Source organism: Melopsittacus undulatus, chromosome 2 (genome assembly GCF_012275295.1).
Source record: "Melopsittacus undulatus isolate bMelUnd1 chromosome 2, bMelUnd1.mat.Z, whole genome shotgun sequence".
Taxonomy (NCBI): Eukaryota; Metazoa; Chordata; class Aves; order Psittaciformes; family Psittaculidae; genus Melopsittacus; species Melopsittacus undulatus.
The window spans coordinates 37,550,456-37,573,358 of record NC_047528.1 but is presented as its reverse complement, the minus strand read 5'-3'; the positions used below and the strand labels follow the sequence as shown (position 1 = coordinate 37,573,358).

At 36.4% G+C, this 22,903-nt stretch overlaps 1 protein-coding gene across 5 annotated transcripts in view; it reads left to right on the top strand.

Moving 5' to 3' along the window:
- PCDH9 (protocadherin 9) overlaps positions 1–22,903 on the top strand; it is a 699,618-nt gene that overhangs the window by 303,961 nt on the left and 372,754 nt on the right. Inside the window, exon 2 of one of the 5 annotated variants that reach the window (XM_031048075.2) lies at positions 3,051–3,116. The exons of the other annotated variants lie outside the window; for them this stretch is intronic. Within the exon in view, the coding sequence (XP_030903935.2) occupies positions 3,051–3,116 (66 nt within the window). The remainder of the gene's footprint in view (positions 1–3,050; positions 3,117–22,903) is intronic. 5 annotated transcript variants of the gene reach the window in all.

Here is a 22,903-nt window from a genome sequence, read left to right as displayed (position 1 = left end):
AAGGTAATTAGAAATAAAGCACAGAAATGATTTTATATGGTACTGCTTTTGTCAGCTGAAAAAAAATCCATATTATTGTAGGAGTTTTAGGCTAATCTCTCTCCCTTTCTTGCATAAAGTGATGACACAGTAGGTTGTTTTCATTACACTTAGAGGTCTGTGGTTCTATCTGTTCATTTTATTGGGAAAAAGCAATTGGCAAGTTTTTTCAGTGTTATATTCCTTGCTGTTGGATTGCAATCTCAGCTATGATGCTGACTTTGTCATTTCCCTCCTCCATCCAAACTGTTTAGCTCTAGATATTCCCATATTTTTGTTTGTAAATGTTGGATGATAAATGAAATAAAAAGCCAGTGTGCATTTTGGTTGAAGGGTTTTGCTGATGTCAGCTCATGAAATAGAAGAACAGTTGGAAAGAAAAAGGCGGAACTGTACTAAATTTTGCAGAAACAAATCTTGCATGTTTTACAATACTTTAAATTAAGTTGACTTTTGAACACATTTTGGGGAAGAAGCTATATATACTTTAAGACCTCTTGAATCCAACCCTGAATTTTAAATCCATGGCAGTAATGAGCCATTTCAGGAATCATGAATTTAGGTCATCAACTCATCAGAGTACTTTCTACACTGACCTCAGGGACAAGGCGCTTATCTCCTGTTAGGACTTCAAACCATTCTTTGTAATACTTAAAAATACATTTCATGTTACTCGTTCCTTACAGCTACTTTATTTTCTTCCTCCCCCAACCCACCCTCATCAAAATCTTTTTTGCCTCAGCCTCTAGCTGTAATTATTTGAGAGAAGAGTATTTTCCAATTTTAATTCCAGCTGAAATTGCCACCGGTTGTAAGACTGAGAGCAGGAGCCACTTTCTTTGCAACTTTCTACCATGTGCTGGTGGGTATAGGGAAGCTATAGAAGGATGGGCAGCCAGAGAGGCTGTTGTGAATGTTGCTTCCCTGGTTCTCCTTGCTTGCCTTGCAGTACATAATGCTCTTAACCATTTCCAAAAGGAAGCGAAAGTGGGAAGGACGAATTTCCCCTCTGATGTGGCAGTAGTCTGATTTTTGAGAAAGAAGCTATGTAGAAAAAAGGCATTGCATTTAATGATGCCATGTATTTGTGTTTTCAATCTGCAATTGTTATATGAATGAGATTTTATTTCTGCTCAATCATTTTACTTTGACAGTCTCCCTAAGCTTTAAACTAACGAATATGATGTGGGAAATATTCATTGTTTGTTGTTATTGAAATTGCTCCTGTGATTCCTTTCCAATTATTTTCAGGAAACAATACTTATTATTTCTGTAAAAGTGACTTATTTTTGCAAAGGCGATTTTCTAACAAATAAGAACATACTTGGTGATATGGAGTCTACCTTTAAAAACCCATCACTTTATCAAAGTGGATAAAATTGTGCAGTATACATCCTAAAGAGAGCATGATCCACAGGGACTCCTTTGCTTTTTTACCAGTTTAATTCTATTGCCTTTGGGTGTATTGCTCTTCTTTCGTACTCATGTAAATGAGGAAAACAATCATATGTAAGATATCAGAGGAGATACAGGCAAATTTAAAAATGAGCATTTTCAGTGGCTTTTACCTTTCTGTTAAGCTATACCTATCAATCTCCATGGATTTTTGAAGTGCCTTTTCATTTAGCGTGTAAGACCAAGTACTAGTGTAAAGCATGTTGGTCTGGGTTTTTTTCTTTTTTTAAATGAATTTTAGATGACAAAGAAGGGACTTCCTGAAGTTAGTTGGAAATGTAACTTTGGATACCAGAGGAGAATATTTTTGGTAGATAAAATACTTTAGATGACTTTTTGCTTTCAAGGGGATTTGTTGAAAAAGCTGTCAGAACTGTGGAATAATTCTCCAAGAACACAGAACTTGTGTGAGATATCTAACTTACCTGTTGGGGGTATTTTGAAAGAAACGTGTTTTCCATTGTGAGTAAAAGTACTCACATGTGATGTGAGGTTTTCTGAGGATTTTGCTCACCATGCGGTGGTAAACGAGTGGATAAACCACTCCATATAGAATAGTAATGTTCTTTCTGGATATGGTGCATAGAGTGCTTGTTTGCAATTTGGGCATATTACTCTACAGAGAATGGATTTGAAATTGTCTGACTTTCCAGAAACATTCCTCTTAATGTAATTTTCTGTCTCTGAGAAGCTTTCTTTTCTCAAATAAAATAGAACAGTACAAAGGCCTGGTGCTGGGTTGATACCTGAATATCTGACTGTCCTTCCAAATGCATGTCTTGCTGGCTTAGGTTGTTCAGAATTGTTGCAGTGCTATTCTGCTGTCTGGTTGGATAACAAGTTCAGATTCTCTAGGAATAGGCAGTTTTGAAGGTTCTGCAAACTTGATAACCTACTGAACTTTCCCTCCATAGTACTCTTACAGTCACATAAACACAGGATCCTTATGAGTCAAGTCCTTGGAGAAATGGTATTTTGGGATATCTGAGTATTATACTTAGGAGAGAACTGGAAGTACATAGTTCTATTTATATTCAGCAGTTAGTAAAAGAGCATGAATATCTATTAATGCTCCCACATTAAACACAGTTTTTATTGCAGTTTTGAGGATTTGCTGGTTTTGCTTTTTAGAGTCTCAGAGTTGATTAATAATACCTAAATAAAAAACCTAATAGTGCATTAAACTAAAAAAAAAAAAAATAAATTCTTGTTATGAGACAGCAATTTCACTTGGTAGTTCCCTAAACAGAACAATAAAAACACATCTGAAATTCTGTTGCCTGGCTGCAGCAAAATGTTGTACAGTCAGCCTTCAGAAAACAAATTGATGCTTCATGTAGCATTCTAAATGTTGCCATGCATATATTTGGTAACACAAGGCTATGGCCTCTGAAGTTGGTGAACCCTCTTAAAAAGTTATTTATCTGTCTTCAGCAAAAATTTGTGCACATTTTGCTTTCTATATTACCAATATTGGGCCACTGGGGAGGTGGGTTATCTGAAGATCTCTAGTAAGAATTACACATCTTTTTTATTTAAATATTATTGCTTTTTAGGCACTGAATTTTGGAGATATGCCGAAGTACTTGTGGGAGATTTGGGTACCTGACAAACCATGGGTGGTAAGATACCAGATCCACTGAAATAAATAAAATAAACATGTAATATTAAGACAGGTATTTGGGCCCTGCTGTTGTTAAATTCAATGGGCAAAACTCCTACAGGGCTCTTAAGAAGTGCATTACTACAAATTTATGCAAGTGTGTTTTCATTCTTTTCAATATTGTCACACTGGCGTGAAGTTGAAGTGATGCCTGTAATGCACTGGAAGTGAGTGGTAACATCTGATGGGGGAAGAGAGAACTGCCCAGCGGAAGGTTATAATAAGATCTTTTATCTTTACTCAGACAAACAAGTGGCTAGCTATTGTCCATCAGAGAAATTCATGGTTCACAGCTGGGCCTACTGAATAATATCTTTCTCCAGGTACCTTCTTGTTAGTCTTGTTTAGTGCTTGCTCTGGACTCCAACACAGTAAGCCAAGGAAAATAACAATCTCCTTTTGAGCACCATGTGGACTTCTCAGAAAATTAACCTGGCAGATGCTGTCTGTCCTCCACTTTCAGAGGCAGTAATCAGAAAAGAGCCAGGATTCAATATCTCAGTTTCTAAAGCTCTGCAGTAAGGAGAAGCCATATTCTGTTTAGATGCATAGCTTTTTCTTGTTGCAGAACTCTAATCGATTGGTTTCAATGCTTTATTTTTGGTGTGAAATAAAGGACTGTCCACCCTCTGTGCTTTTTGAATAGAGTCTCTCCAAAATTAATAACAGAAAACTTAATGTAGAAGTTCAAAACTTCCAAGGCTTTTAAAGGTTAAAAGTAATAAATTCAATTTAAATTTAGTTGCATCTTAGGATATATTTAGTTACTTTTGCTCAACTATCCAAACTGCAAGACTACACTAAAATGTTGTTACCTTTATAAGGCTTCCCTCAAAACTAAGCATTCTTTGCCACTTGCTTTAAACTACATCAGAAGCAAATTCCTGGAAACAGGAGTTTTCAGTATCAAACTTTACATTTAAAACTGTATTTCATAGCTACTTACTGAGTAGTCTATTTCCCTTCCATTCCACTTTATTCCACTCTTCTCTACCTCTACTCCACCTTTACTCTACTCTCCTCTACTCTATTTTGTTCTGTTCCATTCACTAGAAATTCAGGTGTCTATATAAGTTATTATTTAAGGTAATGGAGAATGATCAGACCACACTGGATTCAGGCAGTGGAGTACTGTATGAGCCCAAACATGATCTTCAACTCTTAGCTCGGTTTTGGGTGGGATCTTTTTTTTTTGTATCAGTACTAGAACGTAATGTTTTAGCAGAAGCTGTCACATCTAATATTTCATTAGATATTAATTACAAAATAAAGACTTCTGATGCACTTTTATTTAAAGCTCTAAGAATAATACATATGTAATGCTTCATGGTCAAGTCAATTTTTTTTGAGGGAAGGTATATTATTCTATACCTTATGTTGTAAAAGCTAGTCTTCAAGAGTTACAGGTGTTAGGGAAATCGTTTCCATGGAAGTTGGATGTTAATTGCTAGAAAGCAATTTCTAAAGTAACTAAGCAGGAAGAAAGTTCCAGACTTTTAAGCTACTTTCTAGAAGATTTGATGGAACTCTCTCAGCTTTTCCCTAAGAACTGTTGCTCTTTATCAGACAAAATCTTTTCAGCTAGGTGCAGTACTTCAAAAGAATTAAATAAATGGGTACAGGATTCCCCATACCTGTTTTAGGTTTTAAAAAAGATGAAGATTTATTCTGCTTTCTCTACAAGATGATACTGGGCATAGAAAACTTTGGGCTTTTTTTCTAGCTGACAACAGCAGCCTGGATCATTAGTTTAATTAAAGCTTCTTTTCCATGCCTGTGAATATTAGGCTTTGAAAAAATCCTCTAACCTTTTACTTATGGAAAGCATTTTGAATGGTTTATTTTTATCACTTTAGTATTAATAGATCTTCACAGTGTGAGCAATAACTAAGTGATGTTGATGGTCTGTAGAATGAATGAAGGCTGCTGATTTTGCAATGTTTTGTTGAGCGTGAATAAAGATACTTTGTTTTCTTGGTTTTTAAAAAACAGTTGAATTACCTGTGAGTACTTTGCTTATCTAGATAGCAATTACAATCTCTTTCTAAAGGATTCTTGGCAAAACAAGTTTCCATTAACATGGTACGTAATAGAATCTAGAAAACTTTCCTAAAAACAAGTTTCAGATCTAATGGATTTTCTGTTTCTCATAGTTAAATTTTAGTCATCGCTTTTTATGCTGGTTGTAACTGGACCTAAAGATTAGATGCAGAAGTATTTATGTAAGTGTCTGGTGTACCTGATTAAGCAGCAGATCAGCCAGCACGATTTTGTGTGGGAACTGGTCTGGGGTGGGATGGATGGAGAAATGGAAACACAGCACTCAGTGATGAATAATCTGAAATGGAGCATGTAGGAGGGATGGCAGCACGTGAATAGCAATTTATCTTTTAAGAAATCTATTTTACAACATTGAGGTTTCTAGTGCTGTGGTTTCCCAGCCCACATGTGTTACAGAAGTGTGAAGCCAACAACAATTACATGATGGAGTTCAGCTAGTGCAGCTTTGTTTTCCATCTCATACCAGGTTAATTTAGTTATTTGCATATGGGCAGATGTCATGGTCCCATTTATCTGAACAATGCTTTTGGTTAGACTCTATCTCGTGATGTGTGATCAAAATGATCCCTTCTAGGACTATAATGGTACTTTGGCATCAATAACATTAGCATCTGTTCCTCTGGGGTGGAAACACCCCCTCCCACCCTAACACATGAACAAACAAATCTGGGAATATGCATATATAAGAAGGAGAAAAACTGCCTGGAATAATCAAAAGCATGAGGCAGATTTGTGAAGGATATATTGCGAGAATGAAGTTTATGACTGAGCTTGTCCTAAAGTAACAGAATCCTTCTTCGAGGCAGGAAAGATGCAGAGATGCAGGAAGTGGTCTAAGGTTAACTGGAAGAATCTGATAGTACTCAAGTATCTCATCTGAGTGTGTTTCATACAAATGACTTGGTTTTCTGTTGTAGGTTGACCCTGGCTAGATGCCAGGTGCTCACCAAAGCAACTCTATCACTTCTCCTCCTAAACTGGACAAGGAAAGAAAATATAACAAAAGGCTTGAGGGTTAAGATAAGGACAGGGAGATCACTCAGCAATTACCATCACAGGGACATTATTGGGGAAATTAGTTTAATTTATTACCAATCAAATCAGAGTAGGATAATGAGAAATAAACCCAAATTTTAAAACTGCATTCTCCCACCCCTCCCTTCTTGAACCTAATTGGACCTAACTTTACTCCTGATTTCTCTTCCTCCTCCCTAAAGCAGCAAAGGGGGATAAGGAGGGAGGATTGTTGTCAGTTCATCACGTGACGTCTGTGCTGCTCTTTCCTCCGGGGGGGGGGCCTCACACTCTTACCCTGCTTCAGTGTGGGTCCCTTCCATGGATGCAGTTCCTTAGGAACAGGCTGCTCCAGTGTGAGTCCCCAATAGGATCACAAGACCCACCAGCAAACTTGTTCCATTGTGGGCTTCTCTCTCCATGGAGCCATAGGTCTTGCCAGGAACCTGCTCCAGTGTGGGCTTCCTATAGGGTCACAGCCTCTTTCAGGCATGCTTCTGCAAAGGCATGGGTCCTCCATGGGCTGCAGGTGGGTATCTGCTCCACCATGAATCTCCATGGGCTGCAGGGGCACAGCTGCCTCACCATGGTCTGCACCACAGGCTGCAGGGGAATCTCTGCTCTGGCAGCTGGAGCATCTCCTACCCTCCTTCTTCACTGACCCTGGTGTCTGCAGAACTGTTTCTATCATGTTATCAGTCTTTTCTCTGGGTGCAGTTGCTCCTGTGCAATAAGTTTCTTTCTTTTCTTAAATACATTATCCCAGAGGTGGTACCACAGTCGCTGATGGTTTTGGCCTTGGACAGCGGTGCAGTCCCTTTTGGATCTGGCTGGCACTGGCACTGCCAGACCTAGTGAAAGCTTCTAGCAGCTTCTTGCAGAAGCCACTCCTGTAGCTCCCCTGCTACCAAAATCTTGCCATGCGAAGACATTTTCAAACAGTAGATAAGGGCAGGAATATTTTTCTTGTGTAAAAAAAAAAAATATTGCTTCAGTCAGGATCCTGGGAACAGGAAAGCTCTGTACATTTTATGTTTTGGATTCTGCATATATAGATATTGTTATTAATCCTGGCAGAAGTTTTCATAATATGTATTTTGTGCTGATCATAATTCTGTGGGCCTATTAGCTGATATATGAAGTCTCTTAACTTGGATCTAGTTCAGAGATGTTGGACAAACACTGATCTTTTTTGTAATTAGATTTTATTATGACTTTGTTTTCAAAAGTAAGCCACTTTTTAGTTTAGAATCATCATTAAAATTGTTTGTGAAGCAGCTCATTTTCAAATGAATAAAAATAGATTCTGGTCAATGAGGTACTACTTTCTCATGTGTAGTTGAAGTGAAACTGAGCAACTTCAGGTTTTTATGAAAATAAATGTTTACAAATATATCTTGACTTCATTTTTCTCCCTAATTAGTAGCATGCAATGTACCATTCTGATTTTTGATTCACCCCCTTGGTGCCTGTGCCTCCCCTTAGGGATCCCAGCTGTTTTCCTCTCCTGCTGTAATTGAAGTCAGACTTGTTCCAGCCTGTAATTGATAGTCAATATAACCATCTAATGTTTTCTATGAGACAGATGCACAGCAGAAGCACATGAAGCATCATATGGAAAAACAAGTGCCCTACCGGGGTGAAGATAGATTCACTCTTGTTTCATTATACAACAGTCCAATACATTAATCAACTAGTTCACCTACATTTTAGTAACTTGAGTATGAAATTCAAAGTATATGCACTGTATTAATTGAAATTACTAGGACAAGTCTCTCTGTCGTTATGAGGGACTGTGCCTCCAGACTGCTTTTACCTATTATCCTCTTTGCCTGCTCTTTTCTTTTGAGGTGTAAAGAAAAAGTATTCTAGTGTCTGTCTGAGTGTTATGACAGGTCTAATGGGTCATATGGGACTGTAAATCTAGATGTTCTCTCTCAACCTTGTTTTGGCATCTAGTGCAAATCATAATCTTGTGTAAAGAGTGCAACTTTTTGTCTCCAGATAAAGACATTTGCTAAGAATCTGCCATTGGAAGCAGGATGCTGCTGTCTGTCAGTACTTCAATATATTCCTGTTTTTCTTTCTCTCTTAAACCATATAATGCTTCCATTCTTTGGGAATAAAAGAAGATGTTCCTCAAACCTATAGCTCTCTATCTCACTCTCTGTATATACTATGTCAGAGAAAAGACCACCAGTCATGAAATTTTATATTTAAGTAATATATTAATATTTAAAGAGTGGGGGTTTAGTTGTTTGGTGGGGTTTTTTTGTGTTTTGGGGTTTTTGCATGTTTGTTTTGCTTTGTTTTTAGTTTTGGTTTGGGGGTTTGTTTATTTGGGTTTGGGTTTTTTTTTCCCTCTTTGTTTGGAATCTACCCTAGTTCTTACACTAGAAGGGTTATATGGTTTTAATAGAATTTTCTTCCTCTTGCTGATAACAAAATATTCAGTAATTAAATATAGAACTAAAGAGAAGTCATAGGTTAATAACAGCTTTGATGGCTGCTGGATTTCTTAAGATATTTTTGAGGCATATTTTCTTAGCAGAAATAATGTAATCGTCCCCTGTGTGGATTTCCTATCTAGTTTTGAAAGGAGTCTCATGTGTTTCTTCTAGTGCTAGTGCTACTGATAGAGAGGTTGTTATCAGTACATCTGAGTCAGGCAGACTTAGGCTTTGAGGGATTGCATCTGCAACTATATCTGAGACCCAGCTTAAATCAAAAATCACACTTATTCTGTACTGTTCTTGACTCTAGATATGGTTGCCTTGTGTAAAGTTCAGCAGGATTTCTCCTGGGATAGCAAAGTTCCTTTAGGTATATCTAAATAAATATTAGCTTTCTGGTGAGTACTTATAAAGAGATCTGGAGGAAAGCCAGTTATTCTGTAACTCCTTAGATTATACCTGGTTTCTCAGGGACTTGAAAAAAAAAAAAAGGAGAAATTAAGTTTACACTGTTCTAAGTCACAGTGTAGATTATTCTCATTAAATATTTATCCATCATGGAGGAGGAAAAGAGTTGAGTAATCAAACAGTTGGTGCTAATTTGAATGTCATAACCACAATTAGAAAAGAACACCCTTGCAATCAAATTTTATTGTGGTTTCCCAATCTGTGTTCTGAAAATATCCTTCAATTGAGGATTTTCACTGTGAAGGAAGACAGTACAATATGGGTTTGACTCAAGTTTCCTGAACTTTTTCCTCTTTCTCAGAATTCCATACACTTTCTGTATTTCAGCAATCCCTTTATAAGACGTGCTGGGTTAATATGGGGTTGTCAGTTGTTTCCTGCAAATAGATTTGCCTCTAACTTGATAACCATCTACTCTGAAGGAATAATCTGAAACTACTACTTGTACTTTCTGTGTGACCTTAATGAAGCCAATGCAAGAGAGAGCAGAGGGAGGAGTTGATGTGGTTTTTAATTGTTTGTCATCATTGTTGTTTGTTGTGGTTTTTCTTAGGATTTGTTTGTTTATTTTTGTGGAAATTAAGCTCATATACCTAGGAGGAGGTTTTTTATGTTATTACAAAGTCAACTAATTTTATACTTTCTCTGTCAAATAATTTATCTGATGCTATTTCTAATAGCATCATCAGAACAGTTTAAGTAGTTAAAAATAGTTCTAATATTAGAATGTGCAAGGTGTAAATAGATTAGCTTTGATGTGTGATTATCTTTTTTGTGTATTACACAAAAATGATTTATGATCCACTGAAATATTGTATAAAAATGAGAAGTACTAAATCTATTAAAGTTAGACATGTGATTATTCTTAATACTTTTGCTATATGCATAGACTACTGTTCTATTAGCATGGACTAATCAAAGTTGGAATGGACCTACAGAGGCCATTTGATACAATGATGTCTTACACGAAAAAGGCTAATTTTTTTCAGGGCCTTGACCAAACAAGTTTTGAATATCTCCAAGGCTATGTCCAGGGCTTGCTATGGCCTCAGTGGGCAGCCTGTTCTAGTGTTTGATTATCCTTGTCATAATATTTTCCTTTGTACCAAATTAGAATTTTCCTTGGTGCAACTTGCCTCTGTTGCTTCTCATCCTATCACTGTGCAAAAAAAGTCTGGCTCCATATCATCCAGACCCTCCCATTAAGTGGCTAAAACTGCAATAACTTTTGCATGTTGACGGTGAGCACATGCTCTCAGGGGTCTACTTGATACTCTCCAGCCTGTGAGGCTGTGTCCAGTCTTCTACTACTGTATGTGCCTAGATGTGACTTCCAGATGGATTTGCTGAGTAGTGAGGTTTGCCGGACTGGCCTGCAGTTCCTGCAGTGATCCTTCTTCTCTTCAAAAATGGGCAATTTTTCCAGTCATCAGAAACATACCTCAATCACTCAGACCTTTGTAAGACCATAGGCAATGTCCTTGCAATGACATTGTCTGGCTTCCTCGGCACTGTTGGAGGCATCCCATCTTGTTCTATGTTCAATTAACTTAACTGGTTTCTACCTTGATCTGCTGTGGGTAATTCTTCAGACTCACAGATCCTGGCATAGGCTCAGAGGACTTGGAAGGCTTGAGGCAATCCTTACCAGTAGAAGCTGAGGCAAAGAAGGCATCTAGTACCTCAGATTTTTTCCATTACTTTTGACACTAGATTTCCTACAACCTTGAGTGATGATCCCACATTTTCCTTCTTCTTCCTTTTGCTGACAGTGTAACTTTCTTTTTATGCTTCACAGTCCTCACTAGTATCAATTCCAAGAGAGTACTGGCTTTTGTATTTTATCTGAGCTCAGTCAGGATTTCTCAGTTATCATGCTGAGCTTATGCTGTGCCTCTTTGACTTCCTGTGCATCATAGTGGACTTTTCCTGAACTTTGAAGAAGTTATCACTGATGATCAGTTGGCTCTTCTGAGCTCCTTTACCCTCCAGAGTAGTCTCCCATTAGCCCCCACCAAGCAAATCTCTGAGAAAGTTTAAATTTGCCTCTCATAAGTCCAGTTTGGGTGTTTTTAGTTATTATTATAATTTAATTTTATTGGGGGGTGGGGGGCAAATAGGTCCAGCTGAGTATCTCCTCTAGTCAGTTTGTCAGTCACCTGTACAGCTTCATCAAATAAATTGTTTCTTGATGCTTCACAGAAATCTCTTGCAATTTTTCTACTGCACCATTTTGCCCTTCTAGAAGATGTTGGGGTTATTCATTCCAACCTGAGAAACATCCTTGTGACTGTGAGGCTTTCCCTGGTTTTCTAAAGGAGGCTTCATTTCCTCTTCTTGATCAGTCAGTCTTTATCAGGTACTCATCAGCGCACCCACCCTGATCTTGACCCATCTGCTCTGGACTCATTGGTCACCTCTTCCAGTACAAAGCTCCATGAAATCAAACTGTCTTTTTCCATACAGCACAACCTCTCCTCCTCACTTGCACCCCCAGCTATGTTATATTTGCAAGGGACATTACCTGTGTGTCATGCTTGCTCCTGGGAACTTTATCACTTTCTCTTATCCCTCCTCTAAGTCTCAGATCTTTTGTCTGCCATCTCCAGATGTTGAAAGCCCCTTTCACTAGATTAGCAAGCTTCTCTGCAAGGCTGGTCTTGCCCCACCTTATTAAACATACCATGACATAAAAATATTTTCATACATATGTTTAATATATGTTTAACATGTACGTACAAAATATCTGTGCTTGTATTTAGTGTGTGACTATGCTTAAATATTGTAATCAAGTTCATGAAGAGAACAAATTCTTTGTATATATTGCTATGAGTTTCTTCACAGCAAGAGAAAGAGGAGAATGTAAGAAACTTCTAAAAGTACTGAATAATTATATTTTTCTTTGGGAGTATTGTCTTTAGCTTTTTATCTCCTACATACTTTATTGGCACTCTTGTCTTTCAGTCTGATTTTTCAAATGCTACCATGTGTTTTTGTTTTTTGTTTTTTTTTTTAAATATCACTGAAGTGTGAAACAGAAAGCAGTCTTATATATGCCTGGCCAGTTTGATGGTGATGGTTTCTTCTCTTTTGTAAAGAATATGTTGTAACATTTTGGAAAAGCTGGTCCTGTATAGGGATTCAAAACACAGGAGTTAAAGAGATACAACAATTTTCATGTTCTTTTCTTCCAGAACTATAATCATACATAAAATAAATTTTAAGAATCATCAGCATATATTATTATAAACACATTTGAACCATAGTACTGAATTATGCTATCAGAAAAGACATTTTAAATACTCCCACAAATTCATTTCATTTAAAAGCTGTTTTTCTTGGGGAAAAAAAAAAAGGAAAATATCGCCTTCATGTATCTGAGTATTTTAAGGAAGATATATCTATTATTTAATGTTACTAAGATGCCAGTCGTTCTTTGTTAAAAAGGGTTCCATAGAGATTATCCAAGTGGTATGGGTTTTTTTTTTTCTGATAGTATATTTGTATGAGAAGTCTCTTGGACATTCCTGTTTGTATAGCATTGCTTAGGTTATTTTGTTTTCTTAAACCAATAATTATCATTGTGGGTGACAGAGGTGAGGAAATATGCATGAGAACAGTTTTTCACAAGTTTTATTCATCTGTCCTATGCCTATTAAAAGAAATTTACATTTCATACTGAAGGAAATGCTTTTAGTTGCATTTTCCCTCGAAGGAGGAGAGAATAAAAAAACCCATTATGTTCCATAATTGAAAGGTTTTATGATCTACTGTTAAATGCAGAGGTGGAGTAGGATAGAAAAAGGTACAATTGTGATTCATAACGTTAATTTTATTCTGTTTATTGTTTTTTTTGGGGGGGGAGAGAGGTGCATTTCCTTTGGTTGAAAATTATAGTGTCACAATTTTTTTTTCTGTTGATATTTACCTGATACGCTGTTTCTTAGGTATCCGATCTTATGTGCTTCTAAATGGGTAGTCTACTATATTGGAGAGGCTGTAGCATTCTTTATAGTACCATAAATATTAGTGGACTCCATGTTTAGACAACTGAATGAAGTCTTAGTGCTTCACTGCCTCAAGTGGAACTTAAACACCTATATTGTGGATGCCTAACTTGAGGTGTCCAAGCCTAGAGTTGAAGGACCAGTCTAAAAATTCATCCTTTTTTTTTTGTTTTGATTTGTGGGTGTTTTTTTTTTTTTGTTTATTTGATTGTTTGCATTTGTTGTTGTTTTTTTCCAAATTATATCCAGTAAAATTGTTAAAGAAACTTGGTAAAACTCTGCTAACAGATATTGAAGTGCTGCATTTTTTATCCGTCTTTTTTGTGCCATATGATATCAGACCATGTTCTCAGCAAGACCTATAAGAAAACAGTTCATGTGACTGTCACTGAGGACAGAATTTGATAAGCTTTCAAATGCAGAAATTGAACTAGGACATGAAATGTCAAGATAGGCTAGCATGAGTGTCGTGTGGGGATAAACGGAAGTAATACATAAAATGTAATTCAGCACCATCTTTGTTAATGACTGAAGAAGCATAGATAAGAATATGTTTATCCTAATTAAAGGCAGAGGACATTTGCCATAGACCTTCATAATGTTTCTGTATTTTGCCCACTCTATCTAACTGAACTGAAAGTTGACCAAATATGTGCTAGTGATTCCTCTCATCTATAGAAATTTAGTCTGTTCTGGGTAAAAGCTCTGTTACTATTCCCTTCATCAGGGTGAGATTCACAGACATTACATAATAGTTTAAAGAAAATTTCCTTATTTGTGATGATTCACCTGATTTGAACATAGTAGGATGAAATATTTGTAGTGAATTTAGTGACCTCTGAGGATCCAAAGTATGAATAAGAAAGAGGTTTCAAATATTTTTGCATGCACGATATATCAGATTAATTGTTTCTAGTTTAGAACTAATGAGGCTTCATGGATAGGGATGAGAGTGGGTAAGCAGTCAGTGATCTTTGTAGGAAAGCAATGGAAAGTATTTTCTCCTGAAATGTTTCAACAGTGCTGATTCTTTTAAATCAGTTTTCTGGGTTTAGTACAGTTTCATTTTGAGCTGTCATATTTCTTATATATTGCGACACTATAAATGCTCACATCCTGGGTATTCCTTTAGAAGACTGGGTATATACACTTGGGTACATCAATGTAGCAATGAGGAAACAGCACAAAATGAAATGGCTGTTACTGCATGTTCTTCAGCATGACAGTGTGCTGCAGATCACAGGGATTTATTATATGAGGGTTTCTTTTGCTTTGTTTTGGTTTTCTCCCCTTTTTTTCTTCTTCAGATGATCTTCACTGTGCTGTTTTTCTTTTCTTTCTTTTTTTTTGTTATGCCATTCCATTGTCAGAAAATTTATTAATAACTACATTCACTAAATACTTCCTTAACATAGAGTAAAATAAATCATTCCATTTTGGTTCGTAATCCTGTTTCCTCTCCTCCCAAAAAACAACCTAACCACAACCAACTTCTGTTAAGTTCAGAATCGGAGGCTTTACAAAGATTAAAGCTGCCAAGTATATTTGCTAGCAGTTCATTTGTACACTTTTCAATTTACAGAACAGGCCCTCAGTCTCAGTTTTTAATTTGGTGCTTTAGATGAAATCCTATTTGGGGAAATCAATGAGAGGTTAACCAAATCCTAGGCAGCTGCAGTGGTTAGAAGTCAACAGCTTTGATTACATGCCAAACTGACATCTCAGTTCAGTTTTTCTGTTTTATTTATTCCTCATTCTCCAGCCTTTTGCTGTATCATATGACATTATATTAAGCTTTGCTACTGGGAGGGAAGCATTAGTATGCTTAACAGAGCTTTGCTTGTTACCTTATACTATAATTTTACAAAGTTGGAAATATCAAATGAAAAAAAATGTACAGCAAAAACTGATAGTTAAGATGGAATTTCTGACAAGGGTCCAGCCACTACTCCTGTTACTCTGACATCCTTCACTGCTGCTGATTTCAAGGAGGCAAGTGATTAAATCATGTCATAGGTGAAAGGTAAAAGGCCAAAAATGAATTCATATAACACAAAATGATGCGTATAAGAATATATTATTTATACTCACTGCAATGTCCAAATTAGTGTTGGACAGTTCACGTTTTTCACAAAATTTCATTATCTCCTTTCTGTTAAAAAGAACAATTTAAAATGCTCTTGATTAATTAATACTGTAGTTAAACTGAATGTTAGCAATGAAATTAAGAAATTAATGTTATGTGGTGTAAATTTTCCTCTGCCATCTTACTAACAGATTTAAGTGGGGGGAAAGAAAAAAGCTAAAACAAAGACAGTTTTCAGCTATAATGTTATCTATATATAGCCATGTGTATAAGTTATTATTATATATATTGTTATTCATGTAAAAGCTAGTATGCTGAGATCAGTTAAGAAAGTGAGCAAAGTGCCCCAGACATTCTCTAATGGGTCTGATAACAGAACCCAGATTTTCTGTGAGTCTCACAGTGCCCATACCCATTATGCCATGTAATTCCAGCCTCCAGATGCTTATAGTACAGAAAACCAGGCATTTGTATGCAGCGTGTAACAGAATAGCTTTTATCAGTGTTACGGTAACAGAAAGCAAAGGCTAGTGGGACAAAAATTAGATACTGCCATGGTGGGAGAAGGTGGGAGCAATGGGTGCCTGCTTGTAGCAAAGATACTTCACTACTTAGATGAAGGCCCCTGACATGTGCAGCACAATACTCATTGCAGCTATGGGTTATGAAATATAGCTTTGTGTCAAAGGCAAACACCTTTTTAACACTGTTCCATTATGGGTACAACTAACATTAAAGGCTCTTTCAGGGAACCTCTTACATCATGCTTTTATTTTATTCCAGTTGGCTGAATCTTTTCTGCTGAAAGTAGGTCTGAAGGAAGAGTAGGTGTTTGATCTTGCTCTGATTAAAGTCAATGCAAAATTGGTTTTGAGTTTAACAGCATGAGTTCAGTCTATAGAGAGAAAGCATTTAAGCCCTTCCAGCACATTTAGAATATTTCCAATGTGAAATGGGGACTCGAAAAGTGAGAGCTTACCATTTCTTACCTAAACTTCTTTTTTGCTACTCATTCTTTAAGCAACTGGAGAGTGCTTTGATATGCTATTATTCACTGTAAGTTTGGAATTTAATGAAATGAAAAGCCAGGAGCAGCAAATACTGTACTTCTTACTGTACTTTAAATACTATCTCAGTATTAATTCCCTTTAGCATAAGATCATAGTATGGTTTTCAAATGGTGGTCTATTAATTGCTGGTGGCCCACTGTTTCAAAAGTATTCAAAGGATAAAACACTAAGAGGTAAAGTTAATTATATTAACATTGAAATTACTCATCATTGTCTGTGATTACAGCTGGCTGTGTCTTTTCCATATTGTTGACAAAGAAGTTAGGAACTGAAATTAAGTACAGTATCAGCAAGAAGTTTTTTTTTGGGTTTGGGTTTGGGTTTTCTGTTGTTTTTGTCCTTGAACATAACAAATCTGGGGTAATTTCTCTTTTCTAAAAATCACCTAGTAATTCTAAGCTTCCTTCCACCACATTTGTGGTTTTGTTGTGTTTTATTTTGTTTTTTGTTTTTAATGACAACAGAATGTACATTCATGTAAGCAGAGAACTGCTTCTGTTCATCAAAGTAGTAAGTGCTTGGCATGCATATTTGGCTTTCACCTAAGGCTGGAAGTACAACTTAAAGTTGGAAAGACTATAGAAGCAGTGAGAGCACAAATTCCCAGATGAAGAGTGGTGTTTAAAGAGGTTACCATCTAAGCTGTAGAAGGCAATTCAAAGGAAAACCAAAGCAAATTACTTTATAAATTCGTTGCAGGAGAGCCCATAAGTAGGTAAGGTTTTTCAGGTAAAATTTCTATTTCTAAAAGTCTGTCAATGTGGATGCACAGAGGAAACACCCAAATTGGATAAAGTAAATATTCTGTTGTCAAACCTGCGAATTCCAAATATGTTTAAGCACAAAGTGGTCACCCCTGTGAATGATTCCTGTGAGAAGACACATCATTCAGCAAGTGGATTTTAAGAATGTGTAGCATGTGCTGACTGGACTGTGTACAGCATGAAGCTTTACCAGACATCATCATTTTTCCTGGTGATAAGTGAAAGCAGAGCCCATGTGCAATAAAGGACTCCAGCATGGTGGTGTACAGCGTTCTATTGGGACAGAGTGGAGCACTGTCCAGGGTGGACGTGACCTGTCACATGAAGATCATACTGCACATCCTTTTACTTTGTATGTTAAAAATTGCAGTTTTGAAACTATTGTTATTTATTTCAGTGAAATTGTATTGGGCAATGGATCTGGCATCACAGATGCTTAGTGGCTTTTCTTGAAGCTAATGCAGTTCCTGTATGACAGGGAACCCAAGATTTGTGGTGTAAGAAAACAGGGAGAGCTTAAACAAAACCAAAAGGAATTATGGCTTAGTAGCGGATTTTCAGTCATTCTGGCACCTGTGTGCTCTTAATTTTCTGGGTTCAGTTCCAGTACTGTTACTCGCCCAAAGATTCTAATGCAAAAGGAATTTTAAAAGAGAGGTATAGAATCCAGGGCAAAAATTCAGATTGTTAACCTTTAACTTACCTCCCATATTAAAAAGAAAAAGACCCAATCAATCAAACACACACACAAAATACACACACACACAGAAAAAAACACCAAAGAAAGAAAAAAATGAAACCCAAAAAAAACCCACACAAAACCAAGCAAACAAAAACTAACAGCAGAAAGAAAAAAACTATTTTGTGAACAAATGCACAGAAATTAAAGAAGAAGTTAATTAAGTTTTAAACTGTAGTGTGACAGAAATGTTTAGCTTAAGATTGGAGGTATGATCAAGTCCAGGAGGGAAAGATACATCTATTGGGTGTTTCCTGTTGATCAGAATAGCTCTTCTCCTCCATGACTAGCACTATCTACCTGCCCCATTACACAGCTGCAAATTCCATTCCAAGAACTTCAATATATTACAGAATTTACGTGTGCAACTTCTTCATGAACTCTACCTCAAGAGTTGGTACCTACAGAGCTAATGTTCCTTATAGGTCTTTACTGAGATCTATGGTATGTTTAGAAACACATTTATCATTTGTCAGATTACAAATTTCTTCTTTAATGCTACTTAAACGTGCAGAAACATGGCATTAGGAAACTTTTGAATAAAACAAACTGAAAAATGAGAGAGGAACACATGTATTGTTTTTTATTATTAAAGAGCCTAAAATCTCTGCAATGAGGATACTCCCAAGTATTTAAGTCTTATTAATAAGCAATACTGATTATGAAATAAATTTGATAAGTTAAAATAAAGCACTAACAATTCTGAAGATTATTTTACACTTCTATTGCAGTGACAACACTGACATTTACAACTGATAGAAAATTACAAAGCTCGTGATACTGCCCCAGATCTTTGTCCTAATACTACAACATTCAGAGGGCCTGAAATGACTGCAGATTATATGCAACTTCCATTAGGTCAATGGCAATTTTGACACGCTGTGTAATGACACTTAGGTGTACAACTTCAGTTCTGCATATACTTTGTTATATTGTATTATCTGATATTTCATGATTCCTTTCATTGGAACTAGCTGCTTTCTTATTGTATTTGTACACGTTATGCTGTGTGATCCACAAAGATTTGTTTGTCTTTGCTTCTGAAGAAAATATCAGCTTACTGAGAAACCAAAATACAGCTCTGAAGATGCATTCTGAATTGCAAGCGTTAGTTATGTTAGGTTTACAAACACTGGAAGATATGTTAAGAAAATGACTGCTTAGGCTCTCTGAAACTAGTTATTGAACCCCAGAATACTAGCATGAAATCCATGGAAGCTTTATCATGACTTCTGTAGAATGTCATATTATGCCTGAAGAAAGATGGACAGCTGTTACTCATAAGCACTGTAGGAACAGATAAATTGCAAGATCAAATTTCATTCTGGAGTAAGACACTCAAGATGATTTTTATTTTATTTTTAACTCCACCTAAAGATTAAAAAACAATGAGATTAGATTTTCAAGCTTATGTATGAGTGTCCATAAAGTCTAAGGGCCTTCTCAAAAGTCTCTTTTTTTCTCAGCATTTCCAAGTATAGAGTCTTTGTGGGAATATAAATGAAGATGACTTAGAGTAAAACTTCTGGGAATGGTAAACATCTGTAATTTTAAAGGAAAGGAATTCATGACCAATTTTCTTGCAAATTTTCATGTGCAAAATTTAAACTCATACATTGGCTGCACAGAATAAATTTACAACAGCTCTATCAGCCTGCTCCCTCTTGAAAAACAAAATCTGTAAAAATTATACCAGCTGCACACAGGGTGTCACCACAAAAGAATTACATGATATTTAATCCCTTAATACAAGGGTGAGTAATGAATTGAGTAATCACCATCTGATACTTCTGCAAGTTTAGATTAAATGAGCTGACATCCATTTAGGTCCCAGAAAATAAGATATTCTTCCTGCCCTTTTGTTTATTTTGGCAACTTCTGGCCCTCCAAATCAATAAATTCAGGGACCCAAATATTTCTCAATCCTTCACATCCCATTTCAGGAATGCTGAATCTGGTGCTTGATCCACCTGTTTGGGGCTTGGCACAGGATTTGGATAAGGACAGCTTTTCAATTCACTTCATCTGTCAACTGATATTGAACTAAAAGTAATCAAATGAATTGCTTTGCAACTGGGTGATGTCTGGGCATGAAAGGAAATTGCTAGCCATTTCAGGTATTCTATTCTGTATTATTCACAGGCTTTCTCTATAGTAGATGTAAATTTTCAGGGGGTGTTTGTTTTCTTCTTTTGTAAGTTTTTGAAGATAACTGAAGTGTTCTAGGAATGTACTTGTTTCTAGCACAAAGTCCAGCTTTTGAACATCTCAGCTCAGCTAACTCTCAGCCTGAAAAATTAATAAATGGTAAATACAGTGTAGCTGATTTTAATCCAGAGTTGCTGCCTTTGTTTCTCATGAGTGAGAGCTAGGTATGAAAGTAGCAGAAAAACTGAACCAAGTCAAATACTAGCTAATTTAAAAATAATGTAAACATATAGTTTCACAAGATGTACTCCTAGAGATTATATGATAGAATTCCTGGTGTCATAGATTAATTGAGTTTTCTAATTTGTTAGTCATAGAAGCACAGAATGGTTTGGGTTGTAATGAACATCTGGTGTAATGGTCATCTAGTCCAACTGCCCTGCAATGAGCAGGGACATCTTCAAGTAGATGCTGCTCAGAGCCCCATTCAGCCTGACCTTGAATGTTTCCTGGTATGAGGCATCTACTGCCTCTCTGGCAACCTGCTCCAGTGTTTCACAATCCTCATAGTAAAAAATGTCTTCCTTATATCTGTTCTGAATGTATCCTCTATTAGTTTAAAACCATTACACCTTGTCCTATCTCAACAGGCCCTGCTAAAAAGGCTATTTCTTTCTTGTAAGCCCCTTTTCATTACTGAAAGGCTGCAATAAGGTCTGAAACTAGGTTAGACAAAGTTCTCAGTAATGTCCTGTGGGGAATAATTTCCTTTAGAAGAAGAGCTAAATGGCTATATTTATTTATATGTTATTCTGTGGTGCTTAAAATTAAAAATCTGTGTCTTACAGTTGAATCTCAGGCAAGAAGTGAAACTGTTGCGAGAACATTTCATTCCAGGCCAGAATGTTAACTGTCCCTTAAATAAGTTCAGGAAATCACTCATTTCATTGTGGTTGTTCTTTTGATATGTTACTTTCCAAAGCACTAGGTATTACATGCTCAAGACATTAAATATCTGCATAGAAAAAAAAAAATCTTCAATTTGTTGAGTGGCAATTTGTTGAATGTTGCTTGTTCTTTCATACTGGTAAATGTCATTGTGTATGTCCTTTTCTTTCAGGTCTGTGGTTAGGTTAACTGTATCAGACATTCAAGTCTGTAAGGCAAATTTATGTCCTATGTTGTTGTCTAAATCTACCTCACTGACTGATTTTTTTGAGTAATATTTGCGCTAAAATTCAGAGAAGTAGTAGCTATACTTTTGAAACTGTTGTTCTGGTATCACACTTTTCATAAAAACAAACTTTCTGAGGTTCCAGTTACCTCTGTAGAGCTTTTATATATTTTGTCTTTTCTGGCTGTGACTCAAGACCCCATTAACAAGATTTCTTCCAATCTCTGTTGCTGCATCTGGCACAGAGAAAGAGGTATCTTCCAAGCAAGATAAAATCTAGGCTAAGGTCCTCAAACATTAAAATCAACAACTTCAATTATTCTTCACACTAGTTCAGAGTTAAATGTAGTTTAATCCTTGTAACTACCTCTTCTTAACAAGTGAGTCACGCATTTTGTATCACTGAAAGCTATGAGCATTCTTAAATGTAGCTGAGACTGAACCTACCATATATATCTAGTTCAGCTGGGCATCATCAGCGTGACTAATTTTTATATTGAATTAATGCACAAGATTTTTGCATTATTTCATGAAAAAAAGTTTTATTTAGTAAAAATAATATTAAATTACTTGATTTGGTTTTCTTTCAGTTTAGAAGTATTCTTTTAATGTATTGACCATGCCTATAGTGTTATTTAAGAGTATACATGGTTAGCTATCCAGCTTTGACACTGAGTGGTTCATGGCAACACTTATGCCTAAAGCCTTCTGTGGCAGGTCTGCATGTAAAGAGATTATTAAAACTGTTTAGAAGAGATCCAAAATGTAACACAGAAATGTGATTGATTAAGAGTCTCGTTTTGGAGGCTGCTTTTATTTGTTATACAAATACATTGTTATGCAACATGATAAATGGTTATTACTTCTTGAATAACACCCGTATTAGACTATATTTCAATAATTAATACATGAAAGATTAAACACTAAGCATTTGATAATTTGCATTTAGCAGTTCCCTTTTTTTTTTTTTTTAACCTTGTTGTTAATACAGCACTTAACTCATGTGCATTTCATTTCACTTACAAGTTCAGCTTTCCAGAGGTACTTATGCCTGGCCGTTAACTGGAAAGGAGATTAGTCAACTAGTCATTTACATTAAGTAACAAAGGCTGAATACAGAAATTAGTCATTTTGCTCTTTTCCTTTCAGAGTGTTCTCCCATCATCCAGACCCTTCTGTTATACAGGGAACTGTAACACTTCCCTGACAATACAGAGAAAGTAATTTTTGCAGAAGCCACATGTAGAATTACTCCCTTGCAGTAATGTATTTAGCACCTTATAAGAAACCCTCATTCTAAGCACACTAATTACCAAACAGATCATGTAAACATATTTGTCTGATTCCTTCAGTATAGCTGCAAACACTAGTCCTCTATCTAAGCAGCTAGTGCTGGCCTAATATATTGGCAGATGGCATGCTGGTCCTTTTCCAGTAGAGTTTGCCAGCTCACATGGCTACCACCCACTCCCTTCTTCTTTCCCCCACCTTACACCTCCTGTATCTTTTTGGTACCCTTGCATCTTTCCAGAGCTCTTGGAAGGTGGTATATTTAAAGAAAGGACAATTTCATGTTCCAGAAGAATTTAAAACTGTTGCCAGCTATGTCGTAGCTGGCATGCTGAAGTTTGCAGGAGCATCTGTCTATAAAATATTCTGACTCTACATCTGACTGATCTCTGTTGGAGGCTTTGAGGGAAAGCTTACAGTTCTTGTTCTATGAACTAAAAAAAAAAAAAACCAAAAAAACCCTACAACAAAA